Genomic DNA, 18059 nt, shown 5'->3' on the forward strand with positions numbered 1-18059 from the left:
AGAAACTGCTCCGAAGAGGTGGCGGAAGGTCAGTGTTACATATGATTTCAGTGAAGGGGGTGCATGCAGTCAAGCACACGCCTCAGCAGAAGGCCGCTGCTGGGCACGAGGAGCAGATGTCTCCATTCATGATCTTAGTGCTTTTCTAGATCTGAGGAGATGCAGGACATGGGCTCATAAAACCTCCTCCTGAAAATCTCTCTCTGAAGCCCTGTTCTGCCAGTTTTCCCCAGAGCACAGAGGGCCTCATTCCTGATCTCCACCCTGAACTCCTTTCAGGATGTGTGGAAGGTCAGCAGCTACAGACGTTTGTGACTTAATCCTTACAGAGGCAGACGGCAAATGCCGATTTTTAGTTGGCAGTACAATACTGTGCAACATTAAGGGTCAAATCAAATCATAGTTTATCATGGTTGTAAAACCAACTCCAAAACATTCGGTTTACCCTTGTAAAACTCTTGTAAATCTTATGCTTGTAAAATATCTGTATTAGATACTATCACGTAAGTAGTGGCATTTGTTTGCTGAATGACTGACCAAATTAGTGGTCAAGTAGTTTCTACTTTACTAACACTAAGAAGCCACACAAAGTATTAAGAACAATAACAAAAGTGTGAAGCATGATTTCTTGTTTTGTTTCTTAAAAAATTCACACAGCTATATGCACAGAAAAAAAAAGATCAGGAGAGCATAAAAAAATTAACAATGATTACTGCTGTACAACGAGAATGTGGATCATTTTCATTTCCTTCTTAGTAGCGGTTTTACGCATTTGAACAAATTTTCTACTAGTGTTTCCAGTAAATATTTTTAAAAATAATTTAATCCAAAAAAGTACGATGTAACTGTGATGCAGAATTTTTGAAATCTATACATATCCAACTATCAATTTAAAAAGCAACCTAGCACACGTTTACTTAAAAATCATTTGAGGAACTTTTGAAATCCTTTATTTAGAGTAGGCAGAGGTCCTGAATTGAAAAACAAAAGCTCTAGTTATGAACAAAAGAATCTCCTTAAAATTTTCCAAATTACTTTAGTTTGCCAGCCCCTCCCTCCATGGTACTGTAAGGCAGTAAAAACAATAGGTTTTTATTGTGAGGCAGACTTCTTAGCTGAACAAATAACTATAGAACCCGAATCCCCAAAATATGCGGGGTTGGGGGGGATGGGTTGAGGGCAGGGAAGAATAGGATTTCTAGACGTTCTCAGCAATTCAGGACAGGGGGAAAATGTAATTTTTCCTGCAAGGGCCACTGATGCACCTTGTAAACAAAGTCTGTTTTACAGACACCCATGGTGGTCAGCTGTGCCTTTTGCAGAGAAATTTAACTACTGAACAGCTGAAAGGAGAAACAAGATTTAGTGAAGAAAGCACCATGCCGACTAACAATATTGCCCATATTAAGCTCTGTATTTTCTAAGTCAGAGTTTGGGTCATGTAAAAGTAAAACTGGCCCCAGAGAAGAGAGCAGTTTCTCACAGATTGCCATTTGAATCTCAAATGACCATGTTTCACAGCATGCTCAATACATTCCAGCATGTAACTGCATTTTAATTTCCTAAAACCACAGGATGTAAGTTTGATTTCAAATAGTTTCTGGACTGTGATATTCAATACTGATAAAACTGTATGGTGTCCTCCTCAAAGTTCCAACGATTCAGCATATGGAAAAGGACCTTCATTTTCTTGGAAGCACTATTATCAAAGAAATTAGCTCCTCTGGCTTTTGTAAATGAACCCTAAACAATGAATATTAAGAGCTAAAGCTACTGTCATAAGAAATGGAACTTAGATTACAGTAAATGAACAGGCTGTATATTCCTCACTCACCAGGGTGTTTGTTGTACGTCCTGGACAAAACCTGCAGGTATGAGACTAAATTTTCTTTGCCATGAAGTGCTCATTAGTGCTTACTTTGGAAAATGAATTTGAAATATATTAACATGAATGAATCTTTACTTGAATGTCCATTTAGTACATGGAAATCATGTAGTCACCTTTTCAACTTTATAAAACAGGGAGAGCCTGTGATTGTTTTAATCTCCAAGTATATGCAAGAAGAGAAGCAGATCTATTTTAAAGAATATAGATCAAGAGGGAAAAAGGGAAGGTGAAATTGTGTCATAAGTTTGGGCGTCAGAAACAATTTGAGATCATATTATTATTCAGTTGGAAGGAACTTATGAAGACAAATTTTTACATGTGCACATCAAACAATGTACTAAGATGTTCAGCAATTTTCACCACAGGGACTGGCTCTGACCTGACCTTGAGAAAAGATAAAGGGAAAAATTTTTTTCAGAGCATAGAGTGGTTAAGTACAGTTGACCTTGGACAACACGGGTGAACTGCATTAAGTCCACTTATACACGGATTTTTTCAATAGGAAATACTACAGCGCTACATGATCCAGGGTTGGTTGAATCGAATCTGAGGATGCAGGTACAAAGGGCCAACTTTAAGTCGACTATACATGGATTTTCAACTGGGTGGAGGGTTGGCGCCTAACCCCCAAGTTGTTCAAGGGTCAACTGTATATGCTTTCCTCTAAAATACTATTGCCTTTTGAGCCTGACTCCAAAACTAACTGACAAATTCAATACGTTTGTTTTTAAGCAACAAATCTATTTAATCAATGCGGTAGAACTTAGAATGAAACTCTGATCAGTAATTTAAGGCACAGGAATGCAAAGCTTTGGCTGCTCTACGAAACCTAAATATCTAGAAAACCTGGAGCTAACCTCGAGGTGCCTGGCATATGGGCCCCTATGGCCACTTTTCATCAGATTCTAAGGTATCATCATGTGTAAGAAGTGCCCACTCTTGATTTCTTAACAGCTTTTCCAAGAGATAACAAAATACAAAGGTACATGAACCAATTTTTTAATGAAAGAAAACCTGATTTGTGAAAAAAAAAAAATGCACATCTTAGAACAGAAGAAATGATTGCATTTCTTTCCTCGTCCTCTTTGTCTTCCTATTTGATTTGTCCATTTACTTTCTTCCTGTCCCCTGACCTTTCCATTCCTCTTTCCTTCTTTTTCCTAAAGTTACCCTAAACCACAGGTGGCTAGCAGGAAAATGTTTGTGTTCTTAAGAATTTATGGGGCTTCCCTGGTGGCGCAGTGGTTGAGAGTCCGCCTGCCGATGCAGGGGACACGGGTTCGAGCCCTGGTCCGGGAAGATCCCACATGCCACGGAGCGGCTGGGCCCGTGAGCCATGGCCGCTGAGCCTGCGCGTCCGGAGCCTGTGCTCTGCAACGGGAGAGGCCACGACAGTGAGAGGCCCGCATACCACCAAAAAAAAAAAAAAAAAGAATTTATGCATCGGGCATCTCCTTTGGTGGGCTGTGAAGACAGAAAGGTCAAAAAGCATCCACGGAAACACCCAGGAACTTCAGCCTGGGGGAAGACATGCAGTACAACTTAATGCAACTCATCACAGGGCAGGAGAGCATCATGACTTGCGCCTGATGAGCAAAGCCACAGCGAACACGGTGAGGCTGGGGAGGGCCGTGCAGAGGAGCACTGCCATAAACGGTGAGCGGTACTCAGATGACAGGGAGGGCAACAGATCTGCATGCTTCCTCGGAGAGAGGGATCAGGGCACATAAAGGCAAATGCAGAAGAAGCCTGTGGCATACACGGGATGCAGCACCCTAACCTGCCTAACAATCACCAACACAACAATAAAGGGGGCTGTTCTCAATGTGTTTGTTTTATTTTAATCCTCATTATAGCTCAATATGAAAGGTCTTATTATCATCTCTATTTTGAAGGCCAGGAACCTGAGGCCAGAGAGATTATTAAACTGCCGAAGGGGACCCAGTTTACCAGCTGATGATGGAGTCAGGGTCTGAATGCAGGAAGTCTGGCTCCAGGGCTATACTTTTAGTGTCTGTACCTGCTACCAGTGCACAGTATCCAAAGGAGAATAATAAGAGATAAAATATGGCTGGGGCTATTCTGGGCAGGAGATAGAAGAAAGGACAGAAAAGAAGACGCACCAGAGATGCAAGAAGTCAAGAAAGTATCATCACAAAACCCATCAAAGCCGGTTGGCCCGCGAGAAACCATTCCACAACTTTATTTGGTCCAGTTGGTCGATACTTCTATCTTCTTTACATTGGCTAAGTAATCCAGTGAACAGTTTTTATGCACTGTGATAGTTGTAAAAGTAATGGAGAACAGTGTGAGCCCTCAAAGCATGTGAAAACTAACCAAATGGAAGAAGCTGTGTCAGTAAGTGGCACAAGCACATGAGGCTTCAGCATTTATTTGCAAAACCATGACTGTGAGTGTTGTGTGCGTGTTGTGTGTGTATGCACACGCGGCGTCTCCTTCTATCCGACAAACACACACATGTCCATGCACAGGCACTCACGCACACTCTACAATATATAAAAAGCTACCAGACCCTGTTAAGGGTCCCAACCACGCAAGCGGATTCTGAAACAAAGCCAGTGATTTCCGGCCAAGCTCTGCTCCGAACATACCTGCTTCTGGGTCCTGGTTGAAACGGCAGTACTTGGAGTTCTCAAGTGAAGGCAGGCACTGCTCAATGGGTACCCAAACATATGTCTCAGGACACAGCAAATCAGACGGTCTGTACTGACCCTAAAGAGAAGTGAAGAAAAAAGGCACAGGCATTACTAACACAGTAACTTCCTAGTTACTAGACTCCAGAATTCCAGGAAAAGTTTTAATCACAAAGTTAAATGAAGTCAACCAGGAACAGCTTTACTGTAAATACTAAACAACCCTATTAGTAATTGCTTTCCCAGCTCAAGAATGCACATTTGATTAAAAGGCTCTCAAACAAATGTATCACCATTCGGGATGCCTGTGTTCATTTGGAAGATCTGAGTTTCTACTTTCTTTTGGAAGAAATATTCAACATACGATTCTTGCTGAGCTGATGGCTAAGAATACCCAGTTTCAAATTCAAGTTGTCTCTTAAGTGCTAGTTAATAACACAGTGAAATTTCATATTTGACAGCATTATAATTTACATAGGAAATAAACATTTTCCAAAATGGAATTTCACTATCCTTAGTCAGAATTTTTTAAATTTGTAAGCTCAGCTTACAAATAGCTTTTCTTTCCATTCTAATGTACTAAAAAGTACTGTCTGGTCAACATGCTTCCATGAGCAACCTAGACTGACAAATGTAAAGAAAGAAAAAATTTTTTAAATTACAAAAATTTCAGGGAAATATGTGTGATAATAATCCTCTAAAGTTTCTTCACACACTATATTTTAGAAAAAATGATTTGTGTATTTATAACCCAATCATGTACCCCAAATATAAAACAAAGACTATACAACAGATACTGAAAAAAAAAATCATTCACCTAAGGGTAATTTGGTAGCCAATTAACAGAGGATAGTGCAAATTATGTGAAATCACTTAGTGAAAATTTTTAGACATATCAGTTAATTAAAATTCCACATATCTCTTCTCTAAATTTCAAAATTTAAAATTCATTATAGAGGTTAAATCTAAACATTAGTTTTCAATTTTTTTAACCTACAACCCATAGTAAGAAATACATTTTGCATTACAACCTAGTAAACCTATATGCAAATAGAAAACTAGAAACAAATCTCTTACTATAGAATGCTTACCCATGTTATGTAATCCTTTATTTTCTTTTCTATTCTACTTCATTTTTTAAAAATGATGCTCTTGGACTATTTAACACCAAAATTGCTTTCATAACTAGCAAATGGGTCACAAGCTCAGAGTTTGAAAAACACTATCTAGTGCAAACCCCATGACAATGAATACTGCTGCTTAAGGGCTTAGCACTGTTACACGGCTTTATATCAGAAAGGTGTTCTATAACCAGCCTACCATGTGTGAGCAACTAGTGAAGCATCACTTGGGTTTAAAATGAACACCACACCCTCCCAGCATTCAAAACATTCAGAAGTCTGTAAGCTAATGGAGAGACTGTACATAAAATGCATGCAAACAAATTAATTCCTTTCAAGAGGTTGGGAGAAGAGTTCAAGGAAGATATGGAGTTTTAATGGGAACTTAACAGATTCACTGGCTAAGTCTGGGGCAGGCTGAAAAGGAATGAGAACAATCTAGACAAAGACTGCAGCATAAACAAAGATGCAGAGTTCTACAAGATAACTCTGGGGAACGTGAAATAGCACAGCACTGCAGAAATGAAAAGGCAGGTTGGGGATCAGCTTCAGATATCATGTTTTGGACTTTATTCTAGATGAAACGGGAATGCTTGCTGCCTGAGACAGAATGCATGACAGTATGAAGCCCAGAACTCAGGTCTCTGACTCTGATCTTCCTGCAGTGTTCACGGCATTGCTGATGCCTTACTGTCCTAGAGCAATAAAGGTCACCTAGAAGGAGGAGGTCTAGGTGGGCCACACACTCATCTAATATTAAAATTCGAAGCACAGGGTTATTTAGAAATGAATTAATATATTACTTAGGAGTTGTAATAAAGCCAGTTATTCCACTGATATCTACCTTCTCAAAAGCAATGTCATTCTCTCCATTAATTCAGAAACTATTTTATTGGGAAAAGGGACAGTATGATGCGGTGCTGTCTACATTAACAAATCTGAACACTAGATAGCAGTCTAAAGCAGTGGTTCTAAATCTTTTTTTTTTTTTTTTTTTCCTTTTTGGTTGTGGACTACTTTGAGAATCTAATGGGGGTGGGGGGAAGCTAAATATACAAGCTAAAGAAATAAAACTTCTAGGGGAAAAAAAAGGAGTAAATTTTCTTGACATTGGAGTATACAAAGATTTCTTAGAACACAAAAAGCATTAACCATAAAAGAAAAAATTGATGAACTGGACTTCATCAAAATTACACTGTCTTCAAAAACTTACTAAGAAAATAAATAGGCAAGCCAAAGATTGGGGAAAATATTAAGAAAACCTGTTGTATTAGACAACATATTTGTATCCAAAACATATGAAGAATTTAACAACTCAATAAGAACAATCCAAATTTTTTAAAAGGCAAAAGGCTTAAAAATTTTGCCAAGATATATGAATACCTAAGAAACCCAACATCAGTTACCAGAAATACAACTTAAAACTATAATAGGATACCACTGAATACCCACTAGAATGGCTAAAATTTAGAAGATGAATAAACATGTTCTGACAAGGATTTGGACCATCTAGAACTTGTGTTGGTTTAAAATGGCATAACCATTTGGGATAAAATAAATATTCTTGTATACACATCATTTGTGCATATGTCTAGGGTAAACTCCTTGGATTGGAATTGCTGGGTATAAGGGTTTTAAGTTTTATAGCACAAAACTGTTTTCCACTGAAGCTGGGCCGTTTTATATTTCCATCAGCAATGTTATGTATGCAAGTGCTACTTTCCCCACATTCTTATCGACAGTGTACTATCAAAACTTTCCATCTCTGCCAATCTGAGAAATGGCATTTCATTGTGGTTTTAATTTGCACTATGTATCTTTCCATATGTTTAAAGAAATTTGTATTTTTTTTCCTATAAAGCTGGCCCATTTTGTTGTTAGATTTATGGTCCTGGTAATTGAAAAATGCTTTGTATATTAAGGAAATTAACCCTTAGTTTGTAAAATATGTTGTACTTTCCTAGTTTGTCTGTCTTTCGACTGTGTGTGCCATGCTCTTTTACCCTGTAGAAATCTGGTAAATGGTCAAATTTATCATTTTTTAAAATGGCATATGGGCTTTGTAATATAACTAAAAGGGTCACTTTCACTCCAAGATTATAAAAACATTTTCATGGTTTTTTTCTAGTACTTTTATGGTTTCACAATTTTGCATTTACATTTATGCTCCATCTGGAATTTATTCTTGTGTAAGGTAGAAGAAAAGGATCCAACCTAATTTCTTTCAGATGTTTACCAAGTGGCCTCAACATCATTTTTTAAACAATTATCATTTTCCCCACTGATTTAAAATTTAAAATGTCTTTTTGATAACTTACTAAGTTTCCAAATATATTTAGATCTCTTTCTGGACTTTCTATTTATTCTGTTACACGTCTGTCTGTGTAATCATGTACCAGTGCCATATAGGTTTAAATATTAAAGCTTTATATTATATTTTAATATAATGTCTGGTAGAGCTAAACCCCCCTTATTGCTCTTCATTTGCAGAATTTTCTGGTTCTTCTTCCTTAATTATTCTATGATTCTGCATTTAGTACAAAAAGATTACCAATATGAATAAGGAAACAGTAATAAAAATGGATGGTGTATCTTGTCTATTGTGATGGCAGCATATAAAAGAAGAGAATCCCAAGAATGTCTAGTAAAAGGGAAACATATCATCTTAAGTTAAAAAAAAAACAAGAAAAAACAAAATAAAATCCAAAACATACAAACGACACCATTTTCTAATTTAAGATAGAACTAAATGCTGACTGGCTAAGATGCACAGACCAAACTTTGGGGAGGAATGGGGAATCAGCCATCACCTATGAGTCTCTTAAGATAAAAACAGATACATTCCATGCAGATATGCTGATTCATTAGCAGCCACCTGAATCCAGGGCCTGGATTTAACAATGATGCTGACAATAAAAAATACTCAGTCAATGAACATTAAATGACTCCTCACTATGTGACAGGCACTAAGTGCTGGGAAAAAAAGATAAACAAATGCACGTCTCTAGATAATTCACAGTCTACTGGGAGTGACTGACCTGGAGAAAGATAAAGCACACATAAGAATATATTAAGTGTGATCATGCACAACTGTCCAAAGTTCCTAAATTTTCATAATGCTCTTTTAAGGCAGTACTTAATATTTTATTTTTAACTCTTTAAATACTCAGGTTATCTCACTGAGAAACCATACATGTACACATTTTAACTTCTGATCATCCAAAATCAAATTTTAGATTAGGTTAAAACATTATTTTTCTCCTCAGTACAGGCTTATTTCAGTGCTTTAAATATTGTCTCAAGCCATCAAAGAATGCAAAGAGTTTTATGAAATAAACCACTTTGAAATGTTATGCTTTCTAAGCTTAGCTGGTAGAGAGTTAAGTGACCAAACTACTTGCAGTTCAATTTAAAGTCGCCATCACACAAATGAAAAATGCAGAGGCTTGAAAGCTGCCCTGCCTTTCCAGCTAAGAAAATGAGAAAGGTCTGTATTAAGAATGTAATTACTTAAGGATTTGGACATACTTTCCCATGGTCAGAAGGAAAAATATTTAATCAACCTCTAAGTACATTCATTCATGTTGGAACAATGAGGTAAAAGCAGATTAATTCTCTCCTAGGGTGCTGACTTTTTGTAAATAAGAAGAAATCTGAGTTACCACAGATTTCTAAAGTATTCAAAATTTTGAAAATGTGATTGGTCTGACAGGGCTTATCTTACAATTGTTCAGAACATTCTTTCAATCTGATCTACATGTTAGAAGATGAACTCTAGATTCTCCCCACACTGTCCCCAAAAAGCCCACTCAACAAGGACGGCACCAGAGGGAATTTACCAAGCAAGGACACCTATATCAAGAGGGGAGGCCACAGGAGAGGATAATGTAGTTCAAGACAAGATGCCTGGAAAAGGTAAAAGCTGTCTTCTAAAAAGCATAAACATAGAGGAGGAAATGCATGTGTTTCATCATTAATTAAACACTTCTGGTGAGGTGTAACTACCCAAGTCAAAGTCCTCAAAGAGAAGTAAGTTCAGCAAACTCTGTGATCCATAACTTCACCACGTGTTGTAACTTCTGGAGCTGTTTAGAAACTGGCACTGTTTTAGAAGTGGAAAACAAACAAAGTGCCTCTATATTTTGAGCTGCCATACAAGAGTGAATATTCTACCCAGAGTATAACTGTAGTATTCAATGATTTTATTTTCTTTAAAGAAGACTACTTAGACTACTTGTATAACACAAATTATACTACACCTCCCCCATGGGGAAAAAAAGAAAAAATTAAAATACAGTCATAATATTTCAATCAACTTTACTAGGCTGTCACAGATTAAAATTTGAGGAAATGCAGAAGTTAAATCTAAAACACTAGGGGGAAAAAAACCTAGCTAAATACATGTCCTGATCCATTTCTATTAAAAGTAACTGCTTCTTCTGGAAGAGGAGAGCATACAATTTTGGGTTTTGGTCAATGGAATGAATTGGCATTCTTTTCACTTCCATGCTCTAGACCATGATTTGAAGAACATCTTATCATGCTGATCTAATTTTCTACACTATTAAAGAATCACAAAATAAATTATACGTAGAATAGCTTAGTTTAGCAAAATATAAGTCAGAATTTTGTCCTAAAAATTGCATTCATTTGATAGCCACAGGTTAAAAACGCCTCACTATCATACCTTACTGAATAATAGTGAACACAGGTAGCCAAAGAGCATATAAAAGGGTATCTAGAAAAATTTGATTTCACAGTCATTAACAATTTCAGCAGAGATATTTTAAAACAGATTAACCTCCTTTACTTCTAATGAAAACACAGCCAACAACACGAGGAGACTTTCCCTCAGTTAAGGTATAACTAGTTAGAAATCTAAATTTTCCAAGGCAAAGGCGGTATTAACTAGTTGAAAGAGGAGCCAAAAAAATGGTTCTAGTAGGCTTCCCTGGTGGCGCAGTGGTTGAGAGTCCCCCTGCCGAGGCAGGGGACACAGGTTCGTGCCCTGGTCCGGGAAGATGCCACATGCCGCGGAGCGGCTGGGCCCGTGAGCCATGGCCGCTGAGCCTGCGCGTCCGGAGCCTGTGCTCCGCGATGGGAGAGGCCACAACAGTGAGAGGCCCGCGTACCGCAAAAAAAAAAAAAAGGTTCCAGCAAGCCCTGACAATCCATTTTTTTGCAACATTTTTATTGATACGTAATTCACATACCATAAAATCTACCCTTTCGAAGTGTAGTTTTTAGGGTAGTTGCAAGGTTGTGCAATCACGACCACTAGCTAATTCCATAACGCTTTCATCATCCCAAAACAAAACCCTGTACCCACTGGCAGTGGCAGTGGCAGTGGCTCCCCATTCCCTCTTCCTGAAATCCCCAGCAACCACTAGATCTACTGACAATCCATTTTAAGACGGAGTGTTCGCCTGCACTCCCATCCTCCCTGTTTGAGGCAGTGTACAGGCCAAACCCAAGACAGCCTAGGGAGCCCTAAGCGACGGGGTGCTCACTACCTTTCCGGCCTGTCCCCTACCATCTTCCTCCTCTACCGTTCCGCCTTGGCCACACAGGCTCCACACAGGTTCCTGCTGGTCCTGGAACACTTGAGGCCTGCTCCCACCTCACGGCTTCTCACTGACTGTTCTCTCTTCTGGTCTTGCGGATATTCCCGTGGCTAATTCTGTCATCTACTTTAAGGTTTTGCTCAGCTGTCACCTGCTCAATGAAACTCACCTATCTCCTCTACTGTCTTTCTTCCATAGGACTTCTAACATTCTTGTTAACTTTCTTTACTGTATCTATAGGAAACTCCTAGCTAAAATGATGCGTCAGGTATTTCAGTCTGATTTGTTCCCTGATGTATATCCCCAAACCTGCTCCAAGTAACAGCTGGATGAACAACGAATCCAGTACACACTGCCCGTCCCTTTCCTCCTCCTTTGTCTAAACACAGCAGATGTTACTTTAACACACTCTTGTTTTGCACATTAACATGGCACACACGAACCAATCAACATTTGCCGAATTTGTATTTATGATGCACCTCCACCATATTTTCACTAAGACTAGTTCTCAACCTTTGGGAAAGGATTAAAAGTATAAGAACATTATCAGGACAGAATCTATAAGAGTTACTGAAATTAAAAAGGAGTTCTCATACTCAAGAAGGTTAGAAACTACTAGTTTAAGTCAATTTGGCTTTTTTCCCCTCAAAGCTGAAAATATTTCTTTCACCGGCATACACTTTCCTTTAAAGTATAGCTTTTCACATTAAGCTTCATTTTAAGAAAAGGAAGAGAAAATGTGACTTGGGAAAAGGCCTCTTCAAAAAAAAAAAAAAAAAAAAGGGCTCTTTGTTTCAAGAGTTCAGCCATATCACTTTGGTTGGTAATGACAATAACAATGCGTTCTTCCTGTGTTTGTTAAGAACACAGCCCTCATAATGATTTTGCATATCATCCAAGTTAAATCTTATAATGACGTAAAAAGGTAATGAAGATAGACATTATTTCTATTGCACAGATAAAACATAAGATCATTAAATGGTAGTGGTGAACTCAGAGCTAGGTTCCTGATTTCCATTCTCTTTCTATACGTAGATTTAAAAATATTCACAATTCTTTAAAGTATTTTCAAAATAACTTCAAAAAATCTTAACAATCACAACAGTTCAATATGCACAGGGACTCCGCTCAGCATGGAGGATGATGAGATGAAACGAGCCCAGGGAGGCACTCACCGTCCGCTAGGGGAAGGGAGGCAGTTGTGCTCCAGGGACTTTCGCAGCCAGTGGTAAGTGCAGGCTGGTGGGTACAAGATGCTAAGGAAGCACATGACGCTGCAACAGAAGCTCGGCATGGGCCACAACCCTGAGAAGGGCACCAAGGACTACAAGCAAGGTGTTGGTAGAACACAGAGGTAAAAGAACTAGCTTTCTCTGGAGATTCCTCAGAAGTCCTCTGCAGTGTGTCTAAAATTCTGAGTAGCACCATGTTTGGAAAGAAAAATCAGGCACTTAACAACAGCAAATGTAGGCAGACCCAAGACCTGCACAGACCATGTCTCCCCACTGAGTTCCCAAATACATGTCTGTCAGAACTTCACCAAACGGGAAATGAAATGAGAAACAACTGTTTCAGCTCTACAGACAGTATGTGGTCCTTGTCTATGGTTTGGGAAGCTTCAAAAATAAATGTATTTTTTGCTTTACATTCAAAATGTTAACATTAGTTTAGTCATAAAGAGTAACTCCATCTTCTCTCTGAACAAATGCCAATTTCCATAAATTCAAATTTATTACCAGTAGGTATCTTTCTTTTTTTTTTTTTTTTTTTTTTTTTTTTTTTTTTTTTTTTTTTTTTTTTTTTTTTTTTTGCGTTACGCGGGCCTGTCTCTGTTGTGGCCTCTCCCGTTGCGGAGCACAGGCTCCAGACACGCAGGCTCAGCAGCCATGGCTCACGGGTCCAGCCGCTTCGCGGCATGTGGGATCTTCCCGGATCAGGGCACGAACCCGTGTCCCCCGCATCGGCAGGCGGACTCTCTACCACTGCGCCATGAGGGAAGCCCGGTATCTTTCTTTTTACTACAGAATGATGTGTTCAAAGTAACTTTCAAGTCCATGAATGGATCCTACTGTAACCTGGCATTATCTGGAGAAATATTATGAAACACATGGTTTTAAAATTATATTCTGGTTTCTTTTATCTCATCCCATCTAGATTCTTATAGAAGTACTTCTTACAATGGAATGAACAATTGATCAAAAATAAAAGAAAATCTTATTATTTACATTATAATGAAAAATGCCCTGTAACAGTCCTGAAGAAAGTAATGAAATTACTAAACACTCCTTTTAAAACAAATTCCCCATGTTAACAGGTCCACTTTTTGATTATAGTAAATCCAGAAATACATGATTTTAGTTTCTAAAGGGCTTTATTATCTTTCAAAGAGCTTTTTTTAAAGGGGGACCTTGAAAAGACATATGTGAACCCCAATGCATTCAGGACTACATATGACACAGAAAAATCTCTTTGAATATTACATTTGTCTTTGTATGAGTTTAAAAAACATGCAAATGAGAAGTTATTTCTTTCATTAAAGTTAAAGGATTTGAGACTGTTATTTTTCTTAGAAAAAAATCAGAATAGTAAAGAAATGCTTTCATATGACATTCACCCAAGTTAGCACTCTCGGCTTTTAATTGGAAACATCTGGGGATGGGCTTGGCCGATTGCAATAAAATTGAAGTTACCAATTCTCACCCTGCCATTTTGAGGGTATTCTGTTTTTACAGTTTTCAAATTAAAACCAAACGGACTTTCCTTTGAACTCCGGTCCTGAAGCACAGATCTGTATGAGATTTCACTCTCAAGAATACTTATAAATATTTTGAAAAATAGGAAGGATTTCATGAGTACTCGAGGATGAACCAGCAGAGTTTGCTTTAAAAGTTCAAGTTAAATTAAAACGTTAAGAACACTGGAAAGACAATATTATTTAAATACACACACACACACACACACACACACACACACACACACACAGAGTGAACACCAATAGCACTGAACAAAACAAGAAAGATTAACCAGACATTTAAGTCTTTTATCAGGTAAAGCTGTTATCAGTGCCCCATGTTTCCACAATAAACCTATTGATTTTACTAAAACCAATAGCTTAAAGAGAGGTTCTAGCAGTACATAAACAAAAATAGTTCAGAATAATCCACTAGCGTGGGCTGTACCTGCAAAGAAGGCGCGTAAGAATAGGGCTTATTAAATCCAGTCTTTTCCCTGAAAGACAACACCAGTGGAATCCCATCCACAAAGTACTCCAGCAGACCCCTTGCTCCCTGATTTCGTTATATAAACAGAGATTGACTTTATCAGTCCCCAGGAGAGTGCTTGAGAAGGAACTCGAGCTGCTCTGTTTTCAGAAACTGTGTTTGGATTGTGCCATGCTCAGTTGGTGAGGTGAGCTGAGACCAGTGAAGACAAAGGGCCTAAACATCTGAATCCATTTGTGTTCCCCAAATTCTGAAAGCCCACAGATGTACTCCATGTGCTGCCAGGCTAAGCTTTGAAAATTTAAAAATACATATTTTTTCCACTGACAAACAGAAAGTGATGGTATTCTGTGTTTCTTTAATTAAAATCCAAGAGTTCTCAAAGGCTCCAGGACTTATTTTAAATCTTCCTTAAGACTGGGCTATTTATTTTACTATTAGCAAATAATAGAGAATAAAGATTCTAATTCAGTTTTAATCACAAGCTTTGCTTTTATTTTGGAAACCCCGGGTTAATCTTTTTTTCTTCTAGAAAATACAAAGAAAGCTTGTGAAGAAAAGATTCAGGGAGTCAACTTACACCACAAATTTAATTTCAAACCGAAGGGTCATAAGTTGAAAAGGATAAAGGGAAAAAAAAAAAAAAGATAGAATGCAAGATGAAGACAAAGACAATAATGTAAGGGAAAAATAAAAAAGTAAAACCCAAAGCTCCTTTAATATCTGTTAAAGATTAAATATTCACATGAATATTCATGTAGACGTATATGTAAGTTATATTAAATTTGGCCTTCACCATATTGGTAAGAAGAATCAATTTAGGTGTTTCCTCTTTTAGGCTATTGCTTGGAAAACAGCACTTAGAATCACTGGTTCTGCCACTATCGTAGGTGAAATCATCCTTATCTGGACAACAGTGAGAAGGGCTGATTTCAAGTTCTCCCTCTTGAAGTTACCCTCCTACTGACACCAGGGAGAAATGGTTCTGTAAATTCTCTATTTTTAAAATGCTTTACGGGTTCGCCAAATCTACAGCAAAGTAGATGACCCTTTTTAAAGCAAAAAAAATTTCACAGACCTTTATAAGATAATGTAGTATTAGTTTCACTTGGTGAGAAATTACACAAGATGAAAACCCACTACAAATTCATTAATGCTTTTAAATGAGTTTGGATGTTACTAATCACGACAGAACCTGTATGTTTGTAGAATGATGGCAGCATACTCCCATGTCTATTAGTCTGTATCCACATTGTGCACACGGGTTCACAGACTTCTTGTGAAAGCTCCCTGGTTTAGAGACATCAAGTATCTTGAGCGTAAGGCACAAGGCCCGCTGTCAGTCTACTCTCTTACCCCTGCATCCTCACCCAGGGCACCCACATCTAGGCACAGGCCGTTCTACCTGGGGCGACTTCCAATTTGGTCTAAACAACTACTGCATATTTGAAACCGAACCTAAATGCTGCCTACTCTTTCCTTAGCAAGCTTTCCTTGGACTCTGCTTGACCTCACCACCAACTGAGCTCTCATTCCTGCAGTTAGCAGGTAATTATGAAATGCCAACCATGCCAGGCTGCATGCTAAGGTCCAGGGCATGCCATGGTGAACGGTAACATGGCCATTTTCAGTTCTCAGGGACCTTTCAGTCTAGATGGGGAGATGAATTTAAGGAAATAATCATACGGAAACATAATTACGAAGTATGGCAAATACTATGAAAAAAAAGCACATCAGATAGTATAATAGGGAAATCTAATTTAGATTGGGAGGGTCAGGGTTGGTGTCTTTTGGGTTTCTAGAGAAATCTATCGTAGAACTTAATACAATCTATTGGATTTGTCTGTTCACAGGCTGTGCTTCTCATACCCCTCCCTCCTACATAATCCCAACTTGGAGTTTCCCAAGAGCTGGGAATACATCATTTCTTTGCATTTCTTGTGACTTGGTGGAATTCTTTCAATGGACTGAGTTCTCAAAAAATACTTACTGAATGTTTATTGAATTAAACAAAATTGTGTCAACTTATATTCCTTAAAAATAGAGAATCAGATCATTTTAAAACTAGAAGGGCCTCAGACCTCCTTAGTCAGTATCCAGTTTCATTTTCATATTTAAAAGATGGGGCGGGGATGGGGGCTAGTTTTAGCAACTTAAGGCCAATTATTGGTAAAGCCAAGATTGGAAGCTCAAACTCTTTATTCTTTTTCTGTTAAAATTCCCAAGCTAAAACCAAACATAATTATGAATACCTAAAGTGTGTCAGCAATATCCTATGTACCCCTTTATGAATATTTGCCTAATTAAAATTATTTAGGATTTGGACCTTTTAGAAACATATTACTGGCTTTTTTTTTCAACATTCTTTTTTCAATTGATATGCCCTGAGTCAAACAAATGCTAAAAAACAGTTCACAACAAATCCACAGCTTTAATAAACTCAGTAAGCTGTCTCTGATGGATCATGTCTCTAACTGGAGCTATTATTTTTTGCCAGTAAACATTTTTCAATGCCTAAAACCCTTAATCGTAAAAGTCTGTTTAATTACACCCCTGAGGGAAATAAGAAGTTAGCTATAACCTCATATTTATCCCAGGGGTGTGATCTTTGGTAATCATTTCTTTTCTTCTGCCTGATGGAAAATTCATCACAAATGACTTAAATGCTTCAAGTTAAGGATAACCTTTTTCCCCTCAACTCTGTAGCAGTAGGAGTCCTGGTAGAATTTACATCCTATCCCCTTGAATGTCATCAGTATTCTGTGTGTCTCCACAAGAAAGGGCTTGGTAGAAGGTTAATGTAACAGCTTTGTGTAGTGCCTTCACTTCAGAAAGCCAAAAAGATACCTAATACATTATTTCCTTCCTTTCTAAATGATCAGTTATGTAATGATGAAGGACACAATCATTTTAAACTTAAACATAGCTATTCAAAGGGTGGGCAACTCAAGTCCACTCACAGAATTTTAGATAAATTATTAAGATGAATTTACTATGTTACAAACACAAAATAATCTTGGATGACAACTTGAAAAACCTTACTTCTTCATTCCTTTTAAGACATTCATCCTAAAATCTCATACTGGTCCAAACTCAATGTTGTTAGAATAGAATTTAGAGTTACAAAGATACTTAGGATCACAGTAACATGAATGTCTCTGTAAAAGTTGTACTTTTATCCATATTTTAGCCCATTACAAAAAAACACATATGCACTACACACAAAAAAATCTTTTTGATGTAAGGATTTTTAATATTTTTATGCATGGTTTTAAAGTGTTATTTAGGACTTAATTTTTAAACATATGTATTTTAAAATTTTAAATATATGAAAGGAAGTTTTCAATGGCTACACCATTAAAATAAAGTTCTTCAATAATGATATCTTTGACTTACACAAAAAATACATCATCTCAAAATTTTAAGGAGCCAATCATTGGGAATTCCCTGGCGGTCCAATGGTTGGGACCCTGCACTTCCAATGCAGGGGGTACGGGTTCAATCCCTGGTCAGGGAACTAGGATCCCACATGCCGCATGACACGGCCAAGAAAATATTAAAAAAAAAAAAAAAAAAAAAAGGAGCCAATCATCACCTTTCCACCCAATAAC

At 37.8% G+C, this 18059-nt stretch overlaps 1 protein-coding gene and 1 long non-coding RNA gene across 7 annotated transcripts in view; one reads left to right on the forward strand and one right to left on the reverse strand.

Annotated features, from left to right (window-relative positions):
• Positions 1-13037, forward strand: part of LOC309795153 — a 399522-nt gene extending 386485 nt beyond the window's left edge. Inside the window, exon 2 of the long non-coding RNA XR_014292220.1 lies at positions 12970-13037. This is a non-coding gene — a long non-coding RNA (uncharacterized lncRNA). The remainder of the gene's footprint in view (positions 1-12969) is intronic.
• Positions 1-18059, reverse strand: part of ATE1 (arginyltransferase 1) — a 171822-nt gene that overhangs the window by 38269 nt on the left and 115494 nt on the right. For all 6 annotated transcript variants that reach the window (XM_082607187.1, XM_082607189.1, XM_082607188.1 and 3 more), the window contains one exon: positions 4501-4621. In XM_082607187.1, coding sequence (XP_082463313.1) covers positions 4501-4621 — 121 coding nt within the window. The remainder of the gene's footprint in view (positions 1-4500; positions 4622-18059) is intronic.

Source organism: Mesoplodon mirus (genome assembly GCF_964341445.2).
Source record: "Mesoplodon mirus genome assembly, chromosome: 2".
Classification (NCBI taxonomy): Eukaryota; Metazoa; Chordata; class Mammalia; order Artiodactyla; family Ziphiidae; genus Mesoplodon; species Mesoplodon mirus.